General features: G+C 43.7%; 1 protein-coding gene across 3 annotated transcripts in view; it reads left to right on the top strand.

Annotated features, from left to right (window-relative positions):
* NAV3 (neuron navigator 3) overlaps positions 1-26,685 on the top strand; it is a 1,112,283-nt gene that overhangs the window by 808,432 nt on the left and 277,166 nt on the right. For all 3 annotated transcript variants that reach the window (XM_085653004.1, XM_085653005.1, XM_085653006.1), the window contains exon 15: positions 5,087-5,792. In XM_085653004.1, coding sequence (XP_085509130.1) covers positions 5,087-5,792 — 706 coding nt within the window. The remainder of the gene's footprint in view (positions 1-5,086; positions 5,793-26,685) is intronic.

Below are 26,685 nucleotides of genomic sequence, written 5' to 3'. Positions count from 1 at the left end.
CTGATATTGAGGTTTTATGAGTGGCAGTTAAAGCATACTAGCGTTAAACTTGAAAGGGCTGAGTTTATATTTGTTGCTCACAAAGTGTATGACTTTTAGCAACTTTAATGTTATGGTTTTGGAAAAGGAAACATGTAGAAAGAAAAAGGAGTGTGATGTGCAATAAGTGAAAAGGAGAGCGATAATTAGGTAGAGAGGAGTTATTGCACACTCTTGCTATAGTAGTGAGAACTAAGGAGGGGTGGATAGTAGAGGTATGGGACACTGCCTCGGGCAGCCTCTCGTCATGAAGCCTCTGGTGTACCCGAAAAAATAAAATAAATAAAACATTCAACATGCACTGCCCAAAGTTTATAAAATTACCCGATATAAAGGTTAGCGGTTGTGAAAGAAAACAGTTAACAAAGCAGAAAGAAAAACTGTGCACTCGGGCAGCCAACTTTTAATAGAAAGAAGGTTGTGGCTTCTGGAAGCTCGGAGGCTTGCTAGGCCACTGGAGGGGTACACCTATGTCTACCCTACATCTACAGAGAAAACTGCATAAAGGCACGAATCATTGTCCTGGACAGGGATGCACAGCAACATCTAGGGACCTTGGTTCAAAAGCAGGGATTTACTGCGGTCTACTGGTTCAGGCTCCATGTGCTTACCGTAGAAGAGAGTCATGAGTCCGAGTCAAGGGGTCTGGCACGGGGCCTGCTTTACTTGTACTGGTAAGGATCCCTGAAGAGTTAAGTGCATGTTCTTGGTCAGTGCTTTAAATGGGAAAAAATAAGTGCAGGTACTCACTAGAATAGAGTTGTGGCAACTGGGCGGGGCTAGGGGCGGGTCTAAGGGCAAGATATGATCATACATAATGACTTCTGTACCATTTGCAGCACATATCAAAGCACACGACAAATGCGTTTATGTCACTAAAACCGATTAACTCATTACAAGCTCCTCGGAAGCAGAGCTGCATCTGCCCTGCACTGGAAGAGAAACCTAATCTGCGCCTGCCGTGCGGATCATGGTACAGGTACTCTCCCTGGCTACAGAGAAGTGCCGGTACTGACGGCAAAAAAAATCGGAGGTGCCGGTACTCAGTACCGGTGTGTACCGGCCCATTTAAAGCACTGTTCTTGGTCTTACCTACATCTAAAGTAGGGCCTTCTGAGTACTCAAGCCAGCCACTGCCGAAGCGCTGTTGTTCTCCTCTGCACATAATGTGTGGAGGAACGGTGAATCAGAAGCAGGGAGCATTGTAAGTCAGCAAATAAGATAAGTGAGCGTCAGGCCAGCCTCCCCACCTCTGCACTGACAGCTGTGTGTGACAACGCAGTTTCTCGTTATTCTGTTCCGTGTAACTTGTGTTGCAGCAGAAGTGATAAATAAAACCCCTACTTCATCAGTTATATTCTCAAATAACCCGGCCCATTTTTCTTAGCCATCTCATTTCTTAGATCGAGATCACTAGAAACCTCCATTAGCTGCTACAATTACCATTACTTGGGTCCTCTGATGGCTTGCGTTGAGCTGCAAGGGACTAGAATATTTGTGGAATGAACAATTATCCTATGAGGACCTGGAATAGATCATTGTTAACACTATCTAATGTTCAACATAACCTATTACTTTTACCAGCCATGAATATAGATTCCATGAGACAAATAAAATCACCAAAAGAATGAAACAGAATCAGTAAGGATAATTTAACAAGAACATTTATCTAATGACTCAAGAATTGCAGTAAGGAGAGAAACACATTTAAAGATCAAATTTAATAACAGATTGTTAATGCAAAGTAAACTACTCAGTAGTCAGTACATTACAGTCTTCCTCATCCAAAGGAGATATAACCTCCTTAGCATGAAATTACAGGCTCAGTTGCTGCTCATACAAACCAAATCAATGTCGTTCATTCAGATTCAGTCCTCATGTAAATCAGTTTGTGTCTGTTTTGCAGCACCGATTGCCATGGCAGGAGTCGGGTAACCTTTCAGCCGAAAGGTAACAACCTGCGCACATTTGCCAACTAGTAACAGCACAGGATAAGGTCACAGTTCACGTAGGCTTCTGTTCGTTAGAGTCAATACCACCCAGAATTATTTGAATAGGGGCAAGGAAGAGAAAACCAAAACAAAGCAAACGTGTGGATCAAAGGATAAACCAACAGCATGCTGGTCAGGAAATGCAAGAAAGCCAGAATAGCCAGCCCACAACTCCTACTTTATTTGGGCAATTATACTCCAATATTTTCCAGGTTCGCACTCCTTAACGTATCAATTTCATAAGTCCATGGGGTTTCTTTGGTCGTTCACGATGGGCTGTTACGTGGGGATCGGTAAAATATACAAATCCGTAAAAATTAAGTAATCCTTTTCCCACGTTTTTCCTTCAGATCATTATATTCCATTTGGTTAGTGTCTTGTAATACCCTTGGAAGTAGGCAGTACTTTTACTCATCAATCGTCGGTACGATCACAGGCACATTTCACTGGGATGTAATAAGATTTGTTGTAAATTCAATCAAATATGCTACAAGCAAGAAGTAAGTCCATTGATGACTAGAACACAAGTAGAAACTTTACAGAAAGTTATCATATGGCTTGGGAGAAAGCTTTCACATGATTTAGCGTTGGCTAAGGAAAGAAAACTTTTGAGGCCTAAATGAAAAACAACTGAATCACAACAATATTAATATTATTTAATATCACCAATTTCTAAATGCTTTAGTTTTTCATGTGAATCAAATGCAATGCTCTTGTGTAATACAAGTCAATATTAATCACTACTAAAAATAAATTCTTCTTTCAGGTGGTATATCAGTATTATTTTTGTACGTTGCCATGTGAGTTTATTTGAGCAGATTCCTTTTCAATGCATTTATTCATTATATCCGTTACAGAAAAACCTCTAAGAATCTGTCAGTTCTCATGTTAACGCATTCTCTACACTTCGTTAATGTCAATACGCATGTTCAATTTCAGTTAAATGAGATGCATTCATTTCAATGCACATTAAAATATTGTTATTATAAACTCTCTAGGTTACTTTTTGTTTTTCATCCTTTCTCATAAATACATAAAGGCTTTTGCATGAAATTGTTGTTTCTTTACATAGCTTTTCTTTGCCATATAGTCATTATTCTAACATTCCGTATGCTTTTACAATGCAATATCTGAAACATGACTTTGCAGATGTAATTTTTCTCAGCTGGTAAACATATCATTGTTATGGTCTCATCCATTTAATCCCTTCCCTGCTCATGACGGAACCACTCCGTCATGAGCCACGGTCGCGCTGTGCTCATGACGGAGTGGTTCCGTCATGCCGCGGCCGTTGGCTGCTGCTCCGCCCACGCGGCGCCTTTTCCCCGCCTGTGCGGGCGTCTAACGTAAGTGGGCGGCGCCGTGACGGAACCACTCCGTCATGAGCACAGCTCACCCGTGACTCATGACGGCGTAGTTCCGTCATGAGCATGGCGGCGCCGCGCACACTTAAAACACCCCCAGCGCTGCGGCGGAATTTGCGCCACAGCGAAGGGGTTAATGAGTGTCGTAAATCGGTTTCTTAGGTAGGAATTTGTAAAGATGGATGCATGATAACATTCACGCTCTATCTCTAGCAAATTGGTTAAGGCTACAACGGGGCTGATCGCTCAGCAAATTAGGCGTCCTCATTAGAGTATGATTACTCATCACATATTTTTAGGCACCCATAGCTGACACGAGCATTTGATCTTCCAATGTCGTACAAAAACGCAGCATCGAGTTAGTTGTAATAGTCACACCTAATATTTACAGTAATGTACATAAGTAAATCGGTAGTAATAAGCGTAAAAAAACAAAAGCCACTGTAACTTATTCCTAGTCAATCTTGTATGGAACCGTTAACTATAGGCTAGCATGTGCCTGGCAGGAAGGATAAAATGATTCAATGAAAACCATTCGATTTGCTGAAGTGGGGAAGCAGGCATTGGCGCTTGTAAGGGATGGGTTAGTCAATGAAAGAAACGTTGTATTGGTCTGCCATCTAGTGTCAAGGAGTGATTACTGCCGCTAAACAGGACGCCAGTACCAACACTTTTATTTATTCCTGCTCCTAATTGTCTGAATAGTGACAGATGCAGTCTTAAACGAGGTTTTTTTGACTCCGCATATCACTGGGTAGAACTCGTCTTTGCCACAGCCGAGTCTCAGTCCGCGCAGTTTAAGCCGACATAAATTATTAAAATGTGTTTTAAAAATATGCATGTTTTCTGACGATCCAGGAGTACTTAAATTCTCCCTCTGAGAACGAGCTATTTCATCCATGTTGGTTCACCGGCAGTAACTTTGATGCCACGGTGTCTAGAGAGTCCCTGGCTGAGGCACCACACCCTACAATGCAGTGACGTTGAAAGCCGCCCCATGAAGTCAGCCATTCATAATGTCCTGTTTGCAGTTAGGCCAGGACGTTGGATGCCTGCGTCAGTTTTCATTACGTTTCCAGACGTCTCAAATAACATCAGGGTGTTGGAGCCTATGTATTGTAAACATAGTTAGTTGCTGGTGCGATCCTTCCTGGAAAAACTAATTGTGCAAATGACTGATCTAAGCCCAGTGTCAATCACACTAGCAGTTGGCTGTGTGCATATTTGGAACGCTTTTTAGAACATACTGGGTGGTTCATGCTGGATCTTAGAAATGGCCGATCGATAGGCCAATGTCGTCAGAATGCAGTGCAAACTTGGTGCAACGCAATCCTTGCACCCTCTTTAACTTAGTGACAACAAAAGCCCATCTAGGCAGAGTTCTCCTTTTGGAGTACCAACATGGTGTTAAATTCGTGCGCCGTTTCTTCTCACTGGTGCTTTAGTTTCTCCGAATTTACTTAGATTATACAAAGTGTAATTTGAGGAGATTATGCACAGGTGTCTATTTTCTGTTGACTGGATTCATACTTGATCATGTTGTTTTACTGTTTGTTCATTCTCTTTGGGCCAAAAAAGAGCACACAACAAAAAGAGCATTGCCAAGATTCATAAAAATATGCTGCTGAGCAACACCACCCCGATGTAGCGCAATGTATTCACGTGTGTAATATGTTATTTATTTCACAACAGGTAAAACGGACGACGCGAAGGCTTCAGAAAAAGTGAAGGCGCCCTTGAAAGGAGGCCCCATCCAGCGCTCCCCGTCCGACGCAGGGAAAAGCAGCGGGGACGAGGGCAAGAAGCCGCCGTCGGGCATCGCACGGCCCACCGCCACAGGCTCGTTCGGGTTCAAGAAGGCTGGGGTCGGGTCCACCACCATGATCACTGCCAGCGGTGCCACGATAACCAGCGGCTCTGCCACGCTCGGTAAGATGCCTAAATCTTCAGGCATTATTGGCAAATCGAACGCAGGCAGAAAGAACAGCTTGGACGGCTCTCAGAACCAGGACGACGAGGTGCTGCTCGTCAGTGCGAAAACCACCATGCAGTACAGGAGTTTACCCCGCCCTTCGAAGTCGAGCACCAGCGCCATTGCCGGCCGGGGTGGGCACAGATCCAGTAACAGCAGCATAGACTCGAACGCCAGCAGCAAATCAGCAGGCACTGCTAGCACCAAGCTGAGAGAGCCCTCGAAAATTGGGTCAGGGCGGTCGAGCCCCGTTGCTACCAATCAGACGGACAAAGACAAGGAGAAAGTGACGGTGTCTGACTCGGAGAGCGTGTCAATGTCAAGTTCTCCAAAATCTAGCCCGACCTCAGCCAGTGCCTGTGGGGCAGGAGGACTCCGGCAGCCAGGATCCAAATACCCGGATATTGCTTCGCCCACTTTCCGAAGGTAAGACTCTGGCAAATGTTTTGCGCCAAAGCAGTGCTTAATTTGTAAAATATTATATGCCAGGGCTCTGACCAGGACGCCACTGCAGCTTGCACCACCCATCGCCCTTGTCATCGCTGCCAAAACAACTACTAACCATCTTTCTCACATGTAAATGCAACAGTTCAGATTATTCCAGGTCCCTAAAGCTAAAGGAATGGCTGGGGAGGCAGGAATTGATCATTTTTTTATGTATATTATTGTCCTAAACAACTGTTACACTACTCATCTCTAAATTGCATGAGCAGCGCCACCTTGTGGCAGACTGCCCTACGTGTGGTGTTGACAATTAGGTGCCGGTGCCGAGCACCGGAAAACAATTAAGTGCCGGTGCTCAGCACCAGAAAGCACCGGCTCAAATTAAGCACTGCGCCAAAGTCATATTTATTTATCGAAAGTGCCTTAATGTTTGTACAGAAGAGTGTGTTACAGATATGGAAACTAAAGGATAAAGTTCATGGTAATATTTACCTATCGATGCTGTCCTGAGGATAGTTCAGTAATTTGAGCTGGTTGTCAATTATTAAAAAGATAACTGAGTTGGCTTATGCTCTCACTGCAGACACCAGTGTATATCATTCACACCACTGGCTTGGACCCTGGGGGTTTCATTGTCCCAGCTGCCCTTACATACACGTGCACACATCCTGTCATTCACCAAAATAGTCAGCCAGACTTTTTCCTAGGATATTTTCAGCTAACTATTGGAGACTGCTACAAACTGTGATTGCAGTAGGGATCGATTAGTACAAGCAATCTTTGGAAGTATTTAGCATGTTTTCATTTTCCGTATCAACTGTTATATATTTTCTCTGACAGACCGGCAAGGTGACACTCACCGCTAAGGGTGGAGGGCCTGTTTGCGCGATTGCCTCCTATAGATGAAACAAAGACCTCTATTTGTGAAAGGAAAATGACAGACCACTCCGTGGTTGCTATTCATACATGTTCAAGACCTCTCTAAGGTCGAAACACTCCATTTTCTCCTCGTTGATGGATGATTTAACATCGCAATAGCAACCACGGAGTGGCCTGCCATTAGGTCTCACTGAGCCAGCGCATGCGTTGCTCTGCAAGACATTTAGTGTACGGGTTTCCAAAGTGCTGCCACAGGCTTTTGGTGGCCTAGCGCTTGCGTTCAGGCGCGCAGCCGCCATCTGCCTGCCTTCTAGCGCGATCACTTCCACGTGCTGCTACACGCGCACGCATCACCAGCGCGCGCGCGCGTCAGTCGTGGGACGCTACATTCCTCAGTAATTCAAGCATGGAAGGAAACCATGTGCTGGGAAATCCTATATTCAAAATTACAAGAGCAACCCTTATGTCCCTGCGAACCGGGTAAGTACAATGTACTGCAAAAACAATGTTCACAAGGAACTGATTTAAAAATAATAATCTATTGTATACAACATCGATAGTTGTTTTTGAATTAATCTCTCACACAGGAATACCAAATCAATGGTCAACACAGTAAGCCTTCACACGACTTATTGAAATTTACCAAGCCTCAGCCGAGGTCTTTATTTTAATACAAACTTTCTTGTTGAAAAACATATAAAAACATTCTTTATATACACAACTCCTCTTTCTCTTATATTCACAGTGCAAGGTGACCCCAGTGAAAAAAAAAAAAAACATAACCTCACAATTATAACAGAAAAATACAAACAAAAGTGTAGAAGGTTATTGGAAAAAATGTAACAAGGACAGTTTATAAACAATATGTAATAATTCAATTAAAGCTGTCTCTTATTTTGTTGTCGACGGCGTTTCGACCCACTTCTAAATACCGGGTCTCATCAGGACTTAGATTCTGGGGATTGAGTTTCTTATTATTATTTCTTCGTGTATGAGAAATCCAGTAGTACACTCATTAAATGGGGAAATACCCAATTCCCGAACTGGTTTTATTTCTTATCTCGACACTTCTTTTAATCCTAGCCTAGTCGTTATGCCTGTTCAAAATGTGTGTGGCAGGCACAAAACTCTTTCCTCATTCCCTCTGCTTTGATCCCTGCTTACCTCTCTCCTTCCTCCTATTTTCGTACTTTCCCTTAGCTGGCTAAAGGCACTATGAAGAGAAACAAATAAAATACATTGCATGTAATGCCGCAGCGGCCAGACTTATTGCATACATGCCAACACTCCCGATTCAGGCGTGAGACTACCGATTTGAAGGCTAGTCTCCCGCCTCCCGATTCCTGCAAGCAAAAACCCGATTCCTCGGGTTTTCAGCTGACAGGGCTTGGTAATGTGTAACGTGCTAATTCTTCCAGCAATAGTCAGAATGGCGATGCAGGGGCTCTGGAAGGGGTGAAAAAACCAACAAAGCCCCATTAACAACCGAATGGTTTTTTAAACACCTGTGAAGTACTGGGGGGGGGCTGTGTGTGTGCCCGGAAGCTGTTTCAGCCCGGGCTTACGGGGGAAGGGAGGGGGGGGTGTGCACTGATCGCAACCTGCCAGGCCAGTGCACAACTCTTGCATCCCCCTCTTTCTCTGCCTGCCATTGCGCTCCATGCTTCTGAAAGGTGATTTAAAAAAAACACGTGAATTTGCTTTCAAATGTCCGATCCTGCAGCAGCACACTTCCGAAGTCCATACATGACAGAAACCCGATTGAAGGCCCCATTCTCACGATTTTTATTTTATTTTTTAAATCTCCCTCTTTCCTCTTCTGAAATGTTGGCATGTATGTTATTGTGAAAAGCGACCTGGCAACAAATTCTCGTATGTAAATATCGCCATCTAGTGGAATTGTTTGTTGCCACGTTTTCATATCTTTACTAACACTGCTTCGCTGTTAGCTGAACTATGAAGAAGTACATTAAGGTGCAATAGAAAACATCTGAAACAAACATGTATTTCAAATTAGGCTTTGCAGAGCTAAACTGTCCTTGTATTCTCATTTATCCAATAGAATTGTGTCCAATCCTTGTTGTTTACGCGTTTATTCAGAGTGCTTAAAAGCTGCATGCTTATGGAAATGAGGGTGGTATGAATAGTACTCAGGTATATAGTTTTCAATTGTTAGTGCTTTATGCCAGTGAGTGACGTCACCGGATGCAGTTTCTGCTGCTGTGCAATTACAGGCTCGAATTCCGGACTTGCCCCATTCTTTAGGTAGGTTGAAAGAGGAGATGGAAAAAAGGAAGTCCGCAGGTACTTTCTTTCCTATCCTGCAATATGTTTCTGTATCCCACTCGTGGGGCCAGGGAATCTTTGTTGTGTTATAGAACAGAAGGGATGCCGGCAGGGTTCCTCTGCCAGTTGCCCCCTAAGGGAATTCCCTCAGGCTCACCTCACCGCCGGATTGAGATCATAGCCGTGCTGCGTTCCGGTTAAAAGCCTCCGACCTGCCCTAGTACTTTTTACCCTGAGTACATGTGACCCTCTTCCTTCGCCTACATTTGTATGTTTTAATGATGATGCTCACGCGAAAACAAGCTGAGCAAACTGTATGTCCAGGAAGAGGTGCCTGCCAAGTGGGCTTCTGCCTGCTGTTCTACTTGTTTTTTAAAGTGTGGCAAAATAGCTTTTTGTTTCTATTACACAGTTGGCAAAAAGTATTCTCTGTTTTCAACGTGGTGCAGCCTTCCAAGATTATGGGCCGAGGTTAGGTACCATGTACTCTTTTTTTCTTTTTACACTAATAGCAAGTTTTGTACAAACTTTTCTGCAGTGGTGTGAATCTTTACACGTGCAGCCTTCCACTGGTATTTCCTATGGGATAAGGACTGTACAGACGAATATTTGGGTTCTCTCCACCAGCACTCATGCTGAAATGGTGAAATCAGAGTGAAATGCTGAGGAAAGGGGGCCCAGCACAGAGAAGCTGAGGGGCGGCTGCACTGTGCACGCGGGGAGGATGTTGACACTCTTTTCCACCCACTCGCGTCACCGTTAAATTAAAGTGGTGTAGTAGTCAGCTGTTGCATGTCGTGAACCCGCTCCCACCCCCAGTATATAAATACACCTTTGATGTGAAAATCTGCACTTTTATAAATGAAATCCTGCGGGCCAGCTTCGGCCTGGGAAAGGTGCCCGGCTTTGGGGCGAGGGAGCTTTGAAGGTATCTAGTGCTTGGGTTAATGACCACATTAAATGCTCCTAGCAGGAAGTGGGCTCTGATATCCCTCCTCCGACTGGCCCACCTGCCCGGGCGGCTATTGTCCCCTTCAGTCGAGCACCATTTGCACTATAAAGAGGGGGCTGTTTGATCGCCAAGCTTCCCTGCACACCCTGGTGCCAGGGAGTCACACACCTACGGGCTCAGCCACAGACCCCTGGTGATGCCTTCTGAATACCCCTTCACACCTGCATATCCTACAGGAGATGCAGTAACACAGAGGGGCAGAGTCTGCCCCTAAACCATGCTTTTTGGCAGGGTAACGCTGCATGTGGTATGTTGCCTGTGGATTAAATCAACAATGTCTCAACTGGATGTCATTAAAAAGACAAATTTCAAAGCAATGATGAAATCACAAGGGGAAGGAAGGGAGACCCCAAGAAATTCATGAAAAAAGTATATTGTAAGTAGTTAGAACAGCACTACGGTACAATAAAGGTACAAATGACCAAAACACACAAGTGGGCACTGAGCGTGCTAGTGATAGTGAACGGCGCAGTGAACACAATAGATGAAGACAGCGTGAACGGCGATGAAATAATAATGACAATGTGGTCATAAGAATATAATTATATACAATCTAATTTGAACAAATTTACAAGTGACCACAGAAAAGCCTTCGTTTGCTGAGGATTGTCGACGGCGTTTCAGCCTGATTGGTTTCAGGCCATCATCAGGACAATGGTCAAAAATAAACGTGTGCTGGACGTAGTACAGGTAAGTACGGAGAATCCAATAGAGGTAAATCTAACCGGATGCAAATCAGCGTATAATCAGTGGTTTAGTAATCAGGGGTCAACATCACGGAATGGACGCTCGATTCGCCCGTCCCGTCCCGCATTCTTTGAGGATTTGTTCCTGCCCTTCGATCGAGTCAGATTTGATTCTTCTCCCGAGGCACGTACTTTTTGATGCCTATACCTGGCTCCCGGACTTAGAGTGCTTCCCGGTTGCAGACCCCCGTGATGTTGAAAGAACTTTGGCTTTTCTGTGGTCACTTGTAAATTTGTTCAAATTAGATTGTATATAATTATATTCTTATGAACACATTGTCATTATTATTTCATCGCCGTTCACGCTGTCTTCACCTATTGTGTTCACTGCGCCGTTCACTATCACTAGCACGCTCAGTGCCCACTTGTGTGTTTTGGTCATTTGTACCTTTATTGTACCGTAGTGCTGTTCTAACTACTTACAATACACTTTTTTCATGAATTTCTTGTGGTCTCTCTTCCTTCCCCTTGTGATTTCATCATTGCTTTGAAATTTGTCTTTTTAATGACATCCAGTTGAGACATTGTTGTTTTGTTAAAGATTATTGCCCGGTCTCTGCTGGGATAACGGGCTTACTCCTGTTTTTTGTTTCTCTGTGGATTAAATCAGGCATCCAGGGGTAGTTTATGCAGGTCGTATGCGGTTTGGTCAGGTTCACAGACTCCCGTGTTTCAGCAGATTAGGTAATTCAGGCGGAAGGTGAAAGCGATTTTCCCAGTATCACACACTTTCCCCAAGTGAGAAGCCGGAATTAAATTCTTGTCTCTTCGTGGTGCCAGACAGCTTAATCACTAGCGCACTTCATGGTGTCAATTCACCAAAATGCCTGCGGTAGCGGAAGTGACATCACATGCCCCTTGGCCTTCACTTTCACTTACACATACATGCTTATAGATACACAGGCATTCACATATACATACACACACTCTGCCTACATTCGCACACACATTCACACATGCACACTCTCTCTTACATAAACACACAACTGCAAGCACACACACAACATACGTACATTTAAGAGCATTTTTTTTACTTACCTCAGTGTTCTGAAAAAGTAATGTTCCAGCTATTTGTACTCCATTTCTTTTATTAAACTAACAGCAAATAATGTAATATTGTTCACTATTAGTATAATAAACAAGCATTGGCCTAGCCAATAGGTCTTGCCTTTGGAACCTTATACGGTCAAACTACAGAAAAAACTCCAGCGCATACAGAACGCATCTGCACAACTCATTCTGGACATTTCCCGACACAGCCACATCTCTGCCCACCTGAGAGACCTGCACTGGCTCCCCGTCAGCAAGAGGATCACCTTCAGACTCCTCACCCACGTACACAAGGATATCCACGACAGGGGCCCCGAATACCTCAAAACCTGCCTCACGTTCTACACACCTACCCGCCAGCTCCGCTCCACCAGCCTCGCCCTCGCCACCGTCCCGCGGATTCGAGGAACCACCACCAGAGGAAGATCTTTCTCCTACCTGGCGGCCAAGACGTGGAACTCCCTCCCCACCCACCTACGTCTGACCCAGGACCATCTCTCCTTCAGGAGGCACCTCAAGACCTGGCTCTTCGAGCAGTAGGGCCACCCCCCCCACCCCCCCCAGCGCCTTGAGACCCTCGCGGGTGAGTAGCGCGCTCTATAAATGTTCCTGATTGATTGATTATAATTTTTTAGTTATCCAGCACAATATCCTTGGTGCAACTACATCAACTGTTGCATGGCTAAACACTTATAAGGTCCCAAAGGCGAGACCTATTGGCTATGCCAATGCTTGTTTTTCTTTTACAATCTGAGAGATTTTCCTTTCAGAACCGGTGACGTTGTTTGGAAGTATATACAGAGGAGGTCCCAGACCCAGCCCTTCCTCGTCCCACCAGCCCGCCAGTGCTTCATCTCCAGTTGTGCTTTCTTGACTTGCTCTTCTCTGCTGTGCTCTCTCCTTTTTGACGCCCCTTTTCACCTCCTTAAATTGCTTATCTGCTATTTCTGTTTCTTTTCCGCTCTATTGTGCTTTTTCCCTGCTGACCCCCTCTTTGCCCGTTTTCTCGTCGTTTAGATTTTTTTCTTTTTCCCTACCGGTCCACTCATGATTGTTGCCGCCCATTTTTTCCACCAAGCCCCTCCCACCACCTCCCTTAACCCCTCCATCCTTCCAGGACCCTTTTAATGGGGGAAGCAGTGCGGCAGCACAGTGGCTGTGCGCAGCTGGCACGCCCCGGCCATCCAAAGACAAGTTTGTCTGCACCTGGCCAAGCCTGGACCGCACCGAGCACCAGGACACCTGGCTCACCAGCAGGTATGACACTGCTATCATCTGTGCCCTAAACAGCAAACAACACAGCAGAGACTGATACCATGCTGCACCATACTCTCCGGTAGGACCATTCTCCTGTGTCAGATGCATCCTCTCCTGCACCAGCATGACCACCGTCATGCCACAAAGCACCACTCCTATCTCTTGCCACGCCACACCAGAAGAGGCTCACCAACTCCACTGCCTACTCCTTAACACACGCTTTATCTGCAAGCACTCCACCGAGTTATGGGAGCTCATTGCCACCCTCGCACTCAACATCGTCTTTCTCACCGAGAGCTGGAGCAACTCTGCATCCGCCACTGACATCGCAACAGCAATCCCTGATGGATATAAAATCACTCACATGGACCACACCAACAAGCTGGGAGGAGGAATAGCCATCATCCACAAAGAGATCATACAGTGCCCCACCCTCACTGACTATACCATCACCCCAGTGGACCACCTCGACTTCAAGCTCCACACGGACGACAAGACAACCATCAGAGGCACCCTCGCATACAGACACCCTCAGCCCCTGCTCCAGGTTTAGAAACACAATCGCAGAATTCATTGCGCCCCTAGTCCTGGACTCCAAGGACTACATCTTCCTTGGTGACCTCAACTTTCACATCGACAGCCCCAATGACGGCAACACTGCACACCCGCTCAGCACAACAGCATGAGCAGCCTCGGACTTACCCAAATGATTGGGACCCCATGCACACCGCAGGACACATGTTGGACACCATTTTAACCTCTAGGAACTGCATCAAATACAACCACATCACAGAATTCAAATGGGCCAATCACTCCCTCATCCACTTTATCATCTCCAGCCCATGCACTGCGACCCCCAAGATGGCCAGTGCCCCCCACCACAGCTGGAGCAAAATTTCGGAGACCAGCTAGATGGATACCCTCAACACCTCACCTCCTACAGGGAAATAAGAACTTCAACGATTGGATCACCAACTGCGCTGACAGCATCACCCCCACCAAGAGCAATAATCAGAGAAGATCCTCCAAAATGGCCAGCTGGTACACCCAAGAATTTAGAGCAGTGAAACGTGACAGCCAACAGCTGAACAGGAAGCTGGTGCGACAGCAAGGACACCTCTGACAGTGCAGCCTTCAAGACCTCCCTTAACCTCTACCATCGCCTGACAGTCCTAGCTGCCCTAGCTGCACCCATTGAAACCAGTGCCAACAATAGCAAGGAACTTTTCAACATCATTAAGGAATCCTCCAACCCAGCTGCCAATGAAAACATTACACCCTTATAGGAGCTGTGCAACAACCTCGCCGACTTCTTCCAGAAGATCGCAACCATATACAGAAACTTCGAACTGCATGCTGCACTCAAAGGCTTGATATGCCCCCACCGCAACTGACACAAACCACAGACGGACTACTGGGAACCACCTCTGCACACAAGACACTGCTTCCATCATGAAACCCACCCACTCGGGAGCTCCCAAAGACCCATGCATGTATCATATCTTCATTTTCAGAAACCAAAGGATTGGTCAGGAACTCGCCACCCTGTTCAACACCTAAATCACCACTGCAACATTTCCAGATGCCTGGAAACACATTGAAGTAAGACCACTACTCATAAAACCCTCTGCGGACCGCAGTAAACTAAAAAATGATTGGCCTATCTCCTTGCTCCCTTTCCCAGCCAAGGTACTGGGAAAGACTATCATCAGGCAACTCATGACACACCTGGAGGTATTCGGTTATACCTATTTTGAGCCAAACCTCACGGACCGCATTCATTCTTTCCATTCGGTGCTCTTCAGGATCAAATTGACTTCTGGAACACCTGTGTGTTTTTTCTGGTTAGGTTTTTGTCTACTTGACTTGTTCAGGTAGTTGTTTTTTGGAGATTGTATTGGTGGAGGGTAAACCTAACCTGTAACCTCTACTTCCCCCTTGTTTTTTGGCTAATACACCTGGAGCAGTACCAGCTACTCAGCGCCTCTCAAGCCAGCTTCCGTAGCAGTCACAGCAACAATACCCCCCTGATCACAGCCCTGATGACATCCGATCCCTACTTCATTGAGAAGAAACAGCAGCTCTGATCCTCTTCAACCTTTTGGCAGCCTTCAACACAGTATCTCACAACATGCTGATCGTAAGACTTCTCCACATTGGCATCCAAGGGGACACACTGAGATGGATCACCCCCTTCCTCATGGGAAGAACACAAAGGGTCTGCCTACCACCTTTCACATCCGAACCTAAGGATATCGTCTGTGGTGTCCCCAAGTGCTCCTTCCTCAGCCCTGATTTCTTCAACACATATATGACCGCACTGGCCAACATTGTCATATCGCACAGCCTAAGCAAAATAACGTATGCAGACAACACCCAACTCATCCTCTCACTCACCTATGACCCTACCACCACCAGGACCAACTTCCACAAATGCATGACAATCATCACCGACTGGATGTAGAACACCTGCCTGAAGCCGAATGGACAAGATGGAAGTACTAATCTTCAACAACAGTAAACCATGGAACAACTCCTTGTGGCAATCAGACCTGGGACCTGCACCCATAACCGCCGACCACTACAGAAACCTCTAAATCATCATTGAGAATCAGCTCACCATGAAAGTCCCGATCAATTCCGTCTCCTCTGCCTGCTTCCTCACTCTGCACGTGCTACATACGATCTTCAAGTGGCTACCCCTGCACACTAGACACACTGTGACATAGGGCCTCATCACCAGCACACTGGACTATGGTAATGCTCTCAAAGTAGGAATTACTGCCCACCTCCTACAGAGACATCAAACCATACAGAACTCCACAGCCAGACTCCCCCTTGACCTTTGATGAACACACATCACACACCACCGGCTCCCGGTACAGAAGAGATGCCAGTTCAAGCTGCAGACCCCTACACACAAGGTTCTACAGAACCAAGGACCTGCATACATTAACCAACTCCTGAACTTCCACCAACCATTGAGAAGATTATACTCCTCCTCCTTATCACTTGCCTATTCTCCCCGCATCTACTGAAGCAGAAGTGGAGGACGGTCCTTCTCCCACAGCACAGCAAAGACCTCGAACAGCCTCCCCACGCAGCTCCCGACCATCACCTCACTTCAGAAATTCTGAAGGGCCCTTAATACCTGGCTGTTTGAATGAACCTTCCAGGACCTGCAAGCGCCTGGATACCATATTGGGTGATTAGCAGTGCTATATTAATCCTGATTGATTGTTATATATTACACAGTGGCGGTAACTACTGGGTAATTATAGTTAGGTCAGTTGGTGGAAAAGCGTTTTTAGTGTTGCTGAAAATTTGGCAGATAGCTAGATATTGGTCCATATATTTAGCTTTTTGAAATTTGGTGTAAATCCATTCAGAAGTTTTCATAAAAATTAAGGGTCAAATATATATATATATATATATATATATATATATATCAGTAGATAGTTATAGTTACAACCTAGTTTCCATAGGAAATCTCAAAAATCTATTTTGAATAACTTTGGCGCCGGTTGACGAATCCTCGCGAAATTTTCAAAACAAATGGGGCGCTCCGTTCATCTCCTACCCTGAAAGTCTCGGGGTGATTTGTCAAGCAGGGGCCGAGAAAAAGGGGGGGTCCCAAAACGCGTTTTCCCCATGCATTTTTCCATAGGACCTTTAGTCGCAGCTACAGCCCGAATGGCTGAACAGAATTACGTGAAATTTGGCAGAGAGGTAGCCATAAGGTCAAGGAAGTGCCTTTTGCAGGTCTGGTGTAAATCTGTTCAGTATTTCCTGAGAAAATAGCAATTAAATGCATATCAATATCTATACGCGCGCACCGTGCGCGCACCCTGCCGTGCGCGAGCGCAATTCTGATTGGTTGTTAGATGTCGGTAAACATTCGAATCGGTCAAAACCAGGAAGTGTCGGCCGCCATTTTGTCTCTCGCAGTCTAAGGGGGTGAGAAAAAAAGGTGGAGAACCTTGGTCAGGGGGTCACAGAAAGACCCCCAAGGGAGAAAAAAAAATGATTTCTTTTTAAATGTTGAGGGGCGCGCACCGCGCGCACGGCACGCACTGCGAACCGTCGTTCACAGCGCGCGCACGGTGCGCGCACGCTGAAAAATCTGAAAAAAAAATTAATAAATACATAACTTAGCATTTTAAAAAACGTACAAATTCACTGAAAAAAACATAGGTTTCACACACGTTATAGTTACGAATTAGCATTTAAAAAACCTTGCAAATTCACTTAAAAAACCATAGGTTTCACACATTTTATAGTTAGCTGGACATTTCACTCGTAAAAAAACAATGAAATTCCGCTGTTAGTTAGTGCAGGCAACTATAACTCACGCGACCGCAATCCTCTGCTGATGACGCCAGATATTACATCACTGATGACATATGTGTCTTTATGAAAAATAAATATTTGTAATATATGTATAGATAAAGATTAATGGAAGAAGACATGGGTAAATAAGTGTTTAAATACAGTGATGTAATATCTGCATCAGCAACATGAGGGTAATATTTCTAGATGTAGAGGAGTATATAGATCATGGTAAAGTGGAAACCAAATTACACAGGAAACCGACGGCTGGGAATTCAATTCTGCATGCCAGTAGTGCCCACCCCAAGCACCTCATACAAAGCATTCCTTATGGGGAGCTTCTGCAAATTAAGCGTATCTGCAGTAATAGCGAAACCTTAAAAATAGCTAATCAGGAATGCATTGGCCGTTTTAAGGAACGAGGTTACAGCAACAAATGTTTACAAAAAGCCTTAGTCAAATGCAATCAAGTTGACAGAGGGACACTGATTGATCAAACCCCAACATATAGCACCCCAGACGAAGATTCAAAAAATAACTTTAGATTCATTTTTTAATACAACCGCTTGGAGGGAGCAGAAAGGAAAATCATCAACAAAAATTGGTACCTTATCAGACAGGATCCTGTAATAGGTAAAATGATCCCCAAACGCCCAGCTATTACATATAGAAGAGGTGTATCTATGAGGGATATGTTGGTAGATAATGACCCTTGTGGTGTGACAGCCAAGGGATCTTGGCTGTCACAAAGACAGGGATTCTTCAAATGCAAGGTGTGCAAAGCCTGCCAATATGGGGTCTCTACAACTAATTACTCTACACCATTTGGTGGTACCAACAATGAAATCACCAAATCTCTAAACTGTAAGACGGATCATGTGATATATGTGTTGGAGTGCCCGGGTAAATTAAGATACATTGGTAGTACCACCCTACCAGGGCATAAAAGAATACTCCAACACATACGTGACATCAAGAACCATGACCAGGCGTATCCAGTAGCGCGTCACTTCCAGGAGAAACATGAGGGTAACCCAAAAGATCTCAGTTACTTCCTCATTGACTCTGTCCCTAAAAACAAGAGAGGGGGGGACAGGGAAAAATCGCTCAGGATTTTGGAAATGTACTATATTTTAAATTTGGACAGTAAGCACCCGAACGGACTTAATAGCTCGGAGGAGCTTCACGCCAGTTTATAATGGTTAGGCAACATGTGACGGTGCCAATTCTATATCTTTCCTTACTGTAATCCCGATTCAAACTTTGATATCTAGCCATACTAACATTAGTTAAGCATTTGAACCAACCTAAACATCTAATAGAATTATATATACGATGGTTGGCATATCAGTAACAGCAAGGCTGCAACTAAATATCGTTGCTTCCTTATATATATATGTCTTTTTATACATATATTCTCTCTTTTTTACTATCCCCTTTTACCTTTCTATTTATTATTTTATATTTAAGCACAATTTGCACATCTATACATAAAGATATGTATAGATAAAAAATGTTTTGGGCGAGGTTTTTTCTGGTATTTTCACCAACACGTACTATTTTCTTCATAAAACAGAACCTTATTGGATCAATTAATTCAAGTAAGCCAAGTATAAGGAGACAATAGAGGGAATTTAGGTTCTAACAATTAACTGAATAGTGAACGATCCAACAATTAATGGGCCAATTTTTAAACAGAAAACAGATATTTCAATAAAGACACTAACTGAGTCTACAACAACAAATTAGAGAGTAATACCCAAGAAGGGATTTATCCTATTATTCTCTAACACAAATTAGAAAGTTCCACAGTGAGCGATTAACGGATGTGTTTATCTATTGCGAGACAGATGGGTAGTCTATATTGGATTTTATCAATACATATAAACAGTGATTTTATAACATTTTTGTATTTATAACTGTTTTTATGGTTATATTTATGGAAATTTTGTATTAATAATAATTTTTCTATACATATATCTTTATAGATTTATATATATATTTTTATTGTGTATTTATTATACAATATATGTATTTATATATTTATGTATTTATTTATGAATTTTAACCTGTTTATCTAAATCTGGTCCATTATCCATAATCATTTATGAAGTAATAATTGATTAAGAAAATTTTATTCTCTATGTTGGAATAAGAACCATGTATTAGTACAGACATAGTAATTTTAACAAGCAGCTAACAGGAGAGGAAATGTTGTGTGCTGCTTATTTATCTCCTCATAACGACATGGATTATTGAATATTTTTTTATTGTATTTCTTTTGGCTGTACAGAAATATAGCAAAGTGCTAGGAAAATGTAACACTTTGTCTCCACTATAAGTTGATCCTTCCTTGCATTCTGGGTTAAACAATATAAGACCTAAAGATTTATAAAAGAAAAAAACAAGTTGAAAAAAAGTTGTCAAAAAAACAGTGCCCAACCCCTTTAAAAACATGATACTATAGGTGGTTCAGCGTCATGTGATCAAGTCCCCATGTAGGGATGAAACGCGTAATGGCTGCCGTGTTGTTGATGTGAACCGACATGACAATAAACTAATCGGTATTTGAAGAACTGTGGTCCGTGCTCTTTTTGCCGTGGCTGAAGGGAAAAGCGCGGATTGGAAGAGTGCTTGGCGATATATATATATATACTTACTTGCGGGAGTGCCAATTTAAATTAGAGCTTTCTGATTGGCCCAGGGAGCTTTTTTCCACTTGGACCAATTAGCTTCTGCGGGAGTCAGACTCCCTCAGGAGCGAGCAATCTGATTGGCTGCCAGCAGCATCAGAAAAAAGTTGCTGCCCGCCATTACAGGACTTGGGAATTAGTCCCCTGTCCTGAAGTGTTGAATCTAAAAAAAAATATTATAAAGAGGAAAAATTTGTTATACCCTGCCCCCTAACGTCTTAGCCCCCTCCCCACTATGGCCAAACCCCCCCCAAAAAATTCTGCAAATTTTGCCGCAATCCCATGCGACTCCCGCAGGATCTGAAAAGAAAAAAAATGGCAAAACAATGATATTGTTTGAAATGTCATCAAGGATGTCATAATTGATGTCATAGAACATATCATGAGTGATGTTACATGTGTGGTCATAAGCAGTGCATTGGCGGGGGCGCAAGTTATAGTTAGCTCTGCTTACTATAACAGGCATGCGTGATGATATAATTCCTGGGGTTCTTCCGTGGTTGCTCTCCGTGCCCCTCCTTCCTTCAAATCTACAGTTTCATTCCAAGTCAGGGGAGCCCTTTCACTCATTGTGTAAACGATTCTATCATTTAACATGTCCCCCCCCCCCCCCCCCCCCCCCCCCCTCTCATGCATTGTGTTGCACCCCTTGGAAAGCTTCTTAAGAGAGGCTGTGTGATTCATCACAATACTCTGCAAGACTAGAATATATAACACCACGAAAGACACAAACACATCGATATTTAAGAAAAGGTTTTTCTATTTTAGATAGGCAGCATTCACAAACTTTTTCACATTGAATATTTCATTTCTTCTGTTCCTAGGTTGAAAATATCAGTCCTGTATTGATAAGTGTGGCTCGCTATTGCAATCTTGTCAGCCACATTAAAAATGTTTTACTTTCATGCCTTCACTACTGTGATATTCTTTGCATACACAGTTTGCAGTGTTCATTTTTGCTTGACCCGGTACAGTTTAGACTGAAACTATCCCAATATGTGTTTTTTGCAAAAGATGAAGCAAGAGTATGTTTTACCATGTGTGAAGCACCTCGCTTTGTGGATATATGTGTCCAATTTTACATATTTATTTCCAAACGCTTGTTAGAGCAACTTTCCTTTTCTCTTTCTTCATCTCTCTTTTTATCCCTGGCCATAACTCTCATTGGCACCAAGAGCACATGATGGATTTTTAGGTTACTTTAAGGTCAGCTAAGTCACAATACAATAGGAAGTTGCCTGAAGTGGGTTTAATCACCACCCTGCTAATACCGCACTACCTTGATTATATTCCCTGACCTTTTCTGACAGAAAATTCTACGCAATTGCCTGTCCTGGTGAAGCCTCAGGTCAAGTAAGCTTCCTTAGGTGTCGCTGTGCCAATAAAGATTGGATTATGGACTGGGTAGAGTACAGTATTGAGCATCAATCAAAGAGTATCATTTATGATATTTCATTTATTTTGAAAACAGGCAAAACTGGTATACTTCGGTGTGGTATTGTATTGTTTTTCTTTTATACAGTTACAGTGTGCACTGCACTCTCACACTTAATATGTCGGACTTTGTGGAGTACAATGCTCCGATTTTTCATACTATAGATTGAATTTCGGTCACTTAAATCAGTGAATTACATTGCTATTTTTAATTCTCTGTGTGAGCAGTGGTTTACTAACTGTTGTTAACTATTTGTTATGTATATGAAAAGTGGCGTAGGAAGGGGGGTGCGGCCCGCTCCGGGTGTCATCACTGAGGCGGGTGACAAAATGGCAAAAATATGTTTTAAACAAATTTTTGCCATTTTGTCAAGCAGGGGGTGACAAGTGTCATCACTGAGGGGGTGACAAAATGGCAAAAATATGTGTTTTAAACACATATGTTTGCTATTTTGTCACGCCGGGGGTGACAAGAAATTTTCCGCACCGGGTACCACCTGACCTTGCTACGCCACTGTATATGGAGGCATAAGATGTTTGTCCTTTTGCTTCATTATCAATGAATTGTTTTTACTAGTGAGTTATTCTATGGGAACCGCTGTTGCCAGTTATCATATTAGTACAAAGGCACCCCAGGTTTAATTGGTTCACAACTGTTTTGTACAAATATATTTTACTAGCCGATGCGAGAGCAGAAACACAAGCTACCCTTAACTGTTGCTTCTGGTTCAGTTACGGAATTGTGAACCAAACTATTTAATACTAAGAAACTCTTTGATTATGTTGAAGATAATTATCAGGTGATGTTTTGATTCCAAGAACATTTAAACTGTTCATCATTTTAAGGAAAACAAAAGCTCAGTGAGAGAGAAATTCAAAAAGCTTTGTGTGTGAACAAATACATGAGCTGGGAGGAGGGTTACTATCGCTGTGAAACAGTGCACTTTCCTGCAATGTTTATAGACAGCCCTGCTGAATATCACGCATCGCGCGTTAGACTAACGCATTTCAAGGCGGTGGTCCGTATCACTGCACTGAAATGCAGAGTCACGCATGTGTAGCGCCTCCTAAAGCTATCAAGCCAGAGCGCTGGTGATAACACTGAGCCAAGCAGCATCCGGCCCGTGCTGCTCTGGCAGACGCAGTCAGGCGACTGACAGACTCTGCCCTAGCGGGGATCTCACGGATGGCTCCATTCACCGGCCTCATATTCACGTCACATGATGGCGTCAAGGACTGCAATAGTGTCCCATGATTTGGCCAATGAGAATACTGAGAGAGGAGCTGTAGGTGGGCGTGGCGCCTGCGGCGCGAGCTGGCAGGCAGTTATGAGAACAGGAAGTTGTCTGAAGCACCCCACTGCTTGCACCGCTATACAGTGCAGCCAGTATTTTGGTGTCACTGCCTGCAGCTTCTCATTAGATTGCGCAATTCAGTTCCCTCAGCCTAATGACACTGGTGGCCAGGATCGTGGCTTGCCAAACTGTCAGAAGACTTAGGTAATTATTACCCTATATTTATTTCTCTGTCTGACGAGGCAGGCTGCGCAGTGTTGTGTGCCGCAGCAGAGCTGGGAGGTGCTCATGAAAGGGTCCGACTGCTCACCTGACAGATAGTGAGTGGAGTTAGTAAATTTTGGTAGCAGTCACTAAAGTTCTTCAAAATATTATTACAGTGAACTTTATCCCAAAGGTGTGACCGCCCATTATGTGTGCACTAGATTCAAAGGAAAGGGCGGGCAACTTTACGTCATGGCTGTATGGGCTGGAGTCCTGGTACTCACTACTTCACTGTGACAGTCCCCGTCGATCTGCGGGTAACATCTACTCTAAAGCAATCTCTTGAAGAGTGCCATACGGTACTGGCCGAGTGAACAGTGAGTCACGTTCAGAACTAAGGGAGGAAGGGGAAGAATAAAGGTGTATAGGGTGCACCAGCTGGAAAGGCTTTGCTGCTTTCAATTCCACGAAGCCTTTATGACCATTCAGGGCAGCTCGAGCCGCCACTGGGTGCCCCAGCAGTGCCTGCACTGGGACTAGAACCCTCGCTGAAGGCAATGTCGAACTTTAATTCCGCCATTGCTGGTCTATATGCACGACCGTGTTTGTGCTCTCAGTTCTTACAAGATTTAGGTTTGAAACTAGCGTGACCACCTCACTGTGAGATTACAAGCACTGCTCCTAAACTACAGATTATTGCTGACATCTTCATCTAATTACTTCACTGGAAGACATAGGTGCAGGAAGTATTGGGGTGCTGCGGGACCCCCACAATAACCATTCTTGACTTAAGAAGGTGAATGAGCATTATCTTGTCACGTTTACTCTGTGTTAAGACAGCAGGCCAACAGTGTACGACAATCTCGTCTAACAAATTGCTGCTTATACTTTTAACATGGGCCCAATGCCTGGTCGGCATTGTTGTGGGCAGTGTCCGGGTGTGAGCTACAGGCAAAGCACATTTTACTGCATTTAACATAACGGGGGCACACACTTTAAAATGAAAGACAATTTAAATAATCAGTACGAAAAACATTCTTTTACATTACCAAGCCTTTACCTTTTCCAGCACGGAATGTTTTTATCACAGCCACTATACTACATAGAAGAATTCGAGGAAAATGAACGTTATCATCTGTTTTTTATTTTGTTGTACATCTGGAATGTCACGACATTCGGAAGGTTATGAAGTGTTAGGTGTGTTACCGTCAAGTGCTGTCTGCAGCGCTGCCCTGTTCTTCGTGACGTTGTTCTGTACTTTTAGTTAACGTTTTTAATAACACTAATGTGCACACTGGTATTGTTGTGAACATGGAAGATGAGACTTACTACTAAGTAGCCTGCTTGGGGCCAGAGCTCTCTATGTTTCATGTTGGTTAGTGCCCTTCCATTTCTGGTGCTTTGCAACTTTATTAAGACTTTTTTACTGTTTATGGTTGCTCAAAAGGATCTAATTTCTGATATTTATATGTTTCCCTCATCTTCATTGCTTTATTTTCACTCGTGAGAAAGTGTCACTCAAAGTCGTTGAATGTCACTCATAATTACAGTGAAATTATGAAAATGTCACAACATAAGCAATCTGAAACCTTGGCAGCTATGTATAGAAACCGTACAGACGAGGTGCAGAGACGTTTTAAGGGATGGGCAAAGTGGGCTCTGGCCCAGGGCCCCAGCCTTCAGGGGGCCCCCTGATAGAGCCAGCTCAGTTCCGCAGAGAGTCTTGCCAGGGTGACCCTGAATAATTCTTACACAGATTGTAATAGACTCTCACACATCACCCATACTGAAAATAAATGAAAGGAAAACAGTATTTGAATCAGACATTTTGCAGAGAAATGTTGCGTTTGTTTCATTCTTTCAGATTAAAGCAGGAACTCAAATAGTCATGTTTCACAGAGATTATCTTCATTAATATAAGTGAACTGCTGCTGTGTTATAGTATTGAAAACACACCTCACTATCCCTAAATATTCGATGTAAACACATTAAGAATATGGACCAGTGCGCCTGTTCACTGTCAGTGACCTGGCCAAAGAGTGCATGAAAGAGCTGAAAATGGATCATAAATTCAAAGCTGTTCCGAACAGGGGCCCCCAAAATACGTTTGGCCCAGGGACCCCAAAATCCTTAAGATGTCCCTGACGAGGTGTCCTATCGTGATTTGTTTTTGAGTGTTCTAATACTTCTCACGAGGATTACAGTCCACACTGAAAATGTACAGAAATATAATGGAAAAAATAATGCAAGTTGACAATCGTTTTTTGTAAATATCTTTCTTTCTTATTCCTTATAAATTCTGCGTATATAAATCCCCTCTGCCTTTGATCACGGTCTTTGCTGCCCTCCGATGGTCACCTGTGTGTAGTGCAGTGCTCATGAGCTCGGGCTTCATTTGAAGAGTTCGATTTTCACCAAACTATATTCGAGGAATATTGAACATTTACAAATTATCACGTGCGCCTTCACCATTTATCTAGTAACACTCTTTTGGAGGTGGAGACTAGTGGTTTCACAAATTTAATTAACTTCCAAAACCAGCAGAGCGCTTTCGTTTGCAAAAACGAATTATTTGCTTAACAATTAAAATGTTGTAATGGCAAGTTTAAATCACGAAGTGATGCACCACTGTGGGTTTAGAGAGCGCTATATAAATATTAATATTATACGATAGAGCACCTCAAAATGTTAATGCTTTAGAACGAAAAGCTACTTAGAGAAGCATACAAAACATAGGACCAGAACTGTCACTTCTTTGCTTGAACTCGAACTTCTCATTTTTTCTGTTTTCTCTGAAGTAACTTAAATGTTTAAATTCGTTTGCGCTCGGTGGTCATGAAGTCCTTAGCTGATCCCTTACCCATGTCCATCACTACCCTTTCTCTGTTTAGGGGAAGCTCAATTTGCATCGCTTTGCTTATATCAGCCTGCTATCAAATGTTAATGTATGCTACTCACCTCCATTGCTTCAAGGCTCCCTTCCGTAGAACAGGCCTCTTAGAATTCTGCCTAGCCGCAGCCTACATTTGTATTCAATTGATGGCCCCTGAACATTTCGTAGGGTCCTCTTTGGAAGTGCTGCTCTGCAGAAGCTCTGATGTATTACATTCCAAGTGTATTGCATGTGTGCTGTGTGTGTGCGCATGAAACATTCCCCTGTGATGGCTGTTTTCGTCTGCCTCCCACTTCAGTGCATGTCTCTGCCCGTGTAGAAGAGAGACGTCTTTGCTGGGCATCTCTAAAGCACCCGTGCATAAGCACTCTTTACCTGAACTGAGTCATTTGAGGTTCACTCCTGAGTACACCTGCTAACTCATCCCTTATCACTTGCAGCAGATATGATGATCAAACGCCACATGGAACCAGAAATCATAGTTCCACTTTGTGGGCATGGAATGATCCCAATGTGGGAGTGAGCCTTTTCAGGGGCCCACTGGTGCAGGGGTTCGCCCTTCTTTGTCCTTAAGTCCTTAGACTAATAAAATAGAGATTGGCACGGAAGCTGTAATATCAAAGAAAATAGATTTATTAACCTCTCATGAGGGAGACTACGTCAATACAGTACCCTCAGGCCACTGTAGGAGGTAGTCCAAGGAGTACAGAAACCATGTGCCTTTTGTGGCCAGTTTATAGCTGAGTAAGCATGAAGACTCAAAAAAAGGCGGTACAAATATACACAAGAATAGCTAT

This window comes from Triturus cristatus, chromosome 4_1 (assembly GCF_964204655.1).
Source record: "Triturus cristatus chromosome 4_1, aTriCri1.1, whole genome shotgun sequence".
Taxonomy (NCBI): Eukaryota; Metazoa; Chordata; class Amphibia; order Caudata; family Salamandridae; genus Triturus; species Triturus cristatus.
The sequence above is the reverse complement of the archived record's forward strand: the minus strand, read 5'-3'. Positions and strand labels throughout refer to the sequence as shown.